We start from the raw sequence: 5,000 nt of genomic DNA, 5'->3' as shown, positions 1-5,000 counted from the left end.
CGCTGTGCTGCGCTGCCGTATTTAACACAAGGAGACACTCGTTAGGACTCATCTCTGGTCTCCTGAGACCCCCCCCCCCCCCACACCCCCCCCCACCACCACCCCAGCGTACGGTACCCCGCCGTACCCCACCCCTGTGTGCCGCATGCGGCGCCAGTCTCCCGGGGGCCCGTAATAATTCTGGCATTGTTTACCAAATCTCCTCAGGCAGCTCGCCTTTTGAGTCGGCTGCCTGCACAATTAGCCTGTGAGTGGAGGTGCAGGGAAGCGGGCGTGCTTGTCAGCACGTAGGTGTCCCTTGCCACCACACACACACACACGTGCACACACACACACGCACACACACACACACACACACACACACACACACACACACACACACACACACACACACACACACACACACACACACACACACACACACACACACTCACATACTGACACCCCCCTCCACACGCACACACATATTGACACCCACACTCACCCACCCACACACACGGCCATCCAGCTCCTGAGGCTGAGGTCCCTCAGGGAGAGTGGCCAGGACGTGAGGGGGATGCGGGGGTGGAAGGAGTGTGGGTTGGCTGGTGGTGCCTGGTGGTGGCTAGAAGGAGAGGAGGGCATACAGATGAGAAGTGTGGGGGGGGGGGGGGGAGAGACAGAGGGGGTGGGGGGTATCCAGGGCAGGAGATATGCCCCTCTTAAAGCATCACTGTCAAATCATATGAACAGCTATTTCTGCTTCTCTTTTGTTTCAGCTGATACCCCTTTTTTCTGCTTTATAACTGTACATATCTTTTGAGAGGCTGGGCTTAGAAGTGCAAAGTCTCAGACATCCATATCCAGCCTCCCTCTGTCTCCTCTCTCCACCTCTGTCCTCGAGGGGAAGGCTCTGACCTTGGCTCACATGCTCCACTGATTCAGAACACTTCTTATGAGTGACACCCTGTTCCCTTCACCTAGCCATCCCCCCTCTCTCCCTCTCTCCCTCTCTCTCTCTCTCTCTCTCTCTCTCTCTCTCTCTCTCTCTCTCTCTCTCTCTCTGCTTTCTCTCTCTCTCTATCTCTCTCTCTCTTCTTTCCTCTCTTTCTCTCTCTTCTATTTCATTATCTCTCTCTCCCTCATGCATTATATCTCTCTCTGTCTTTCTCATTCTCTCTCTCTCTCTCTCCCTCTCATTTCCCTCTCCATCTGTCTCTTTGTCTGTCTCGTCTCACTCTCTCCTCTCCTCCGTGCCTCTGCTCCTTTAGCTCCTCCATCGACCTGCTCTCCCCCTACAGACTCCATTCTAATTAAACAGTCAATAGCTCCAGCGCCCGCTCCCGCTCCACTCGCCTTTGTTATATTTATTAGCTTGTTCTCTCCGGCCGCCCCCCCCCCCCCCCCCCCTCCTCTGCTTGAGCCTGCACTATGAGCCACTCAGACGGCTTTGATTGAGATAACACAGCCTCTCTTGACACACCTTGTGCCTTTTCTTTTTTTTTTTTTTACGAGACCGTAATTCACAAGCAAACCGGCTCAAACTCAAACTCTGCTTAATCTCCTCGGAGACGTGCGCTCGGCGAAGTGGACGGCGCGGACGGAGTGGCGTGTCGGAGCTGACTCGGCAGCGCAGAACGGCACTTCCTCCTGAGGTCGGTGGGCCGAAAGGGACAGCAACTCCCCCCCTGATTCGTCCTCCATCTGGGTCTCTAATCAGACCCCTCACTAACCAATCAGAGAGCCATCATGAGCCAGGGGATGAGGAAGTAAGGACAATAGAGAAGAGACAGAGCCATGGAGAAGAGTGTGTGTGTGTGTGTGTGTGTGTGTGTGTGTGTGCGTGCGTGCGTGCGTGCATGCGCGTGTGTTTGTATCCGTGTGTGGGTGTGTCTCTGTGTGTGTGTGTGTGTGTGCGCGCGCGTGTGTGTGTGCTTCTCTTTCATCAGATCCCCTATTCCCCATCCTCAGGGCTCTCCATCTCACCTGGCCCTGAGAGCGTCCCCGAGTCCCGCGGCCTCATTGTCTTGCTGGGGAGAGGATCCCTGAGTATTGGCAGGAGCAGAAGGGGGAGAGAAGAGAAAGAGAGTAGTGTAATCTCAGCACCAAAGTGCTTGTTCCTCCATTAGTTGCCTTAATTGAGTGGACTGCAATATTTCAGCGCCTTATTAAATTGGAAGGGAAGCGGGCCACAGGGTATTACACAAGAGCAAATTGATTTTGGCGCCCTGCTCTCCCTCTGCCTGCCTGGCTGTCTCTTGCGTTGGCCCTGCTCCTTGTTTGCAGTGGTGTATGTGCAGCAGATTTGAGTCATTGTGTTTGCCTGCCCGCCTGCCTGCCTGCCTGCCTGCCTGCTCACTTTTTTCGGAACTTTCTGTCTCTCAGTGCCAGACGTGTGTGTGTGTGTGCGTGTGCGTGCGTGCGTGCGTGCGTGCGTGCGTGCGTGCGTGCGTGCGTGTGTGTGTGTGTGTGTGTGTGTGTGCGTGTGCGTGTGCGTGTGCGTGTGCGTGTGCGTGTGCGTGTGCGTGTGCGTGTGCGTGTGCGTGTGCGTGTGCGCGTGCGTGTGTGCGTGTGTGTGTGCGTCTGTGTGTGTGTGTGTGAGAGCAAGACGTGGTGTTTTGTGTGTGTGCTCTAGACCTCTCCGGTCTACTTATGCTCATGGTTAAGTATGCGCCTGCTGAATCACTTACAAAACCCACCCACACAAACAAGCAAATAAAAATCGATGAGCTTGAGCAGCCCTGTTTTTGTGGATGTTGGGTCGTTAACTTGTGCTATGATAGGCCTTAGATGCAGACATGATTCTCAAAGAAGAATATGCAGCATGACCTTGAAAGCATTCAAAAAAATAAAACAAAGTGACTGTTGTTGAACCAGATCCGGATGAAACAATAAAACATCTGTTTAACAAAATGAGGGGGGGAACAACTTCTATTTGACAATCTCCGTCTTTGCCATTAATAAAGGAAATGTGGAGGCCTGACTTGGAGCATTATTTTACTAAATTTATATTTAGACGTGCTATTAACATATAGCAAGAAACCAACTGAACATTCACTGTAGGTGGCTACTTCCCACTGTCCTGGAACTCGTGCATTGTTAAGGTTATAGAAAGTATTTTAGCTTGTAATTACATGTAAGAACGACCGTACCTAGAGTTAATCATTTGGCTATTGTAAGAGCGGCGATGACTCAGCCATGTTTTTTTCATAACGCACACACAAGGCATTATCCCAAAACCCCCATTATCTACACTGTCCATCCCGCCACTCCATTTAATGTCGGGAACGCGCCGGAATGCGTCTCAGTGGATTATACGGATCCCACTTCACGGGCCATGTGGTGGAGGCACCGGCGCACATCTGTGTGTGGGGTCTAAAAAAAACCCCGTTCTGCGGCGGTGGTGGCGGCGGCGGCATAAGCCTTGAAAGAGACTGTGAAAATAACAATGCGTACAGGTTTGGACTGCAGCAAGAGCTCTGGGGAGCTACGGCGAGCAGATTAAAACCGTATTAGCAGCAGCTGTTGGGGAAGTTTTTTTTTTTTTTTTCCTTTCTTTCTTTTTCTTTCTTTCTTTTTTTCATTTTTTTCTCTTTTTTTACATGGTGCAAATGTCTACTATGCAATCTCCCCAGACTTTGATCTCCGCAGAATGGGTATAGGGAGCGCATGGAGGGAATTCCAGCGCTGCGCACTGGGATTATTGTGTGTCTCCAGAGTTTGATAGAGTTTGCAGTTTTTCTCCTTCCGCATTGGACATGTGTGCGAGAGGCTGCTTGACAAAGGGAAGTGGTTTCTTTTGTGTGAGCCCATAAGTCCTTTCTATGAATATCTCGGTGCTGAATTTGAATGTTTATAAGAATGGAAAGGGAGGCTGGCAATGGGCGTTCATCATGAATCCTTGGTTATAAATCTCTGTCGGTAAATTAAACCACTGGTACCGTAACACAAACCCCCTCTCTGTCTCTGTCTCTGTGTCTCAGGTCTCCGGTGATGGCCGGCGGTCTGTTTGCGGTGAACAGACAGTGGTTCTGGGAGCTGGGCGGTTATGACACTGGCCTGGAGATTTGGGGTGGAGAGCAATACGAGATCTCTTTCAAGGTAAGTGGCCTTCTGCTTCCACCGTTCAGCACTTCAGTGGGGCTGGAGTTCAATGATCTCCTGCCTGTCTCATATCATTCGGCAATCAGCTCTCGCTGATTAAATTGAATGAAAGAGTGGTTGAGAGTGGTTACAATTGGAGAGATTTAATCCATTAGCATCTGCCTAAATAAGCCTGTCTCCTAGTTATTTATCCCTTTGGGTTTAAAACTCGGTTTTCACAATGGCCACCCGTATGTCAGTGGTGTGACTTCACCCGTGGGTCGTCCTCTCAGTAAATCCACAGGATGTTCTTCTCCATCATGAGGCTGAACTATCTCTCTGTGTCCCTACGGAGTCGCTTGTCCTCCACCTGTTGTGCTCTGTGAAACTGGGATGGCTCCCCAGAGTTGACTTTGGATTTCCTCTTTTCAATCTTTTTTTTTATTATTATTATTCATCCTCCTCTTTCTCTTCATCCATATTTTCCTGCTGACCAGCAGCTAGAAATAAGTCCCCCCGCCAAGGACAGTCGAGAATGGCGCAGTCTCACGAGCTGACCATGACACTAACTGGGTTTTCTGCCTCTGTGGCTCCGAGCCCTGAAGTCGGGAAAAACGTACGATTTGGTGTTTTTTTGATTAAGAGGAATAAAGATCGTGACGCGGCGCGGTGTGAACGAACTTCAGTGTTTATCGCCGCAGACACACCTGCCACTCGGGCACTTTCATTAGGCCTTCCCTCGGCTGTCATCGCGCCTCACGGAGCAGCCATCATCTTCCAGCCGCCTGTCCTCGAAACCATGGTAACAACAAGAAAGACTTCAGAAGCAAAATTGCGGGAGTGCAGGTTATTCTTCTCAGATACGTCTTGTAGCAGATTTTTTTTTTCTGTCTCCTTTTTTTTTTTTTTTTTTTTGAAATTCCAGGCTCTGGTGATCC

At 50.6% G+C, this 5,000-nt stretch overlaps 1 protein-coding gene across 1 annotated transcript in view; it reads left to right on the top strand.

Moving 5' to 3' along the window:
• The window catches only part of galntl6 (polypeptide N-acetylgalactosaminyltransferase like 6), a 207,447-nt gene that overhangs the window by 189,286 nt on the left and 13,161 nt on the right, over positions 1-5,000 (top strand). Inside the window, exon 8 of the mRNA XM_062520732.1 lies at positions 3,963-4,080. Coding sequence (XP_062376716.1) covers positions 3,963-4,080 — 118 coding nt within the window. The remainder of the gene's footprint in view (positions 1-3,962; positions 4,081-5,000) is intronic.

The sequence above is a fragment of the Sardina pilchardus genome, chromosome 2 (assembly GCF_963854185.1).
Source record: "Sardina pilchardus chromosome 2, fSarPil1.1, whole genome shotgun sequence".
Classification (NCBI taxonomy): domain Eukaryota; kingdom Metazoa; phylum Chordata; class Actinopteri; order Clupeiformes; family Clupeidae; genus Sardina; species Sardina pilchardus.
Note: the sequence above shows the minus strand (reverse complement) of the source record. Positions and strands in the feature narration are given on the sequence as shown.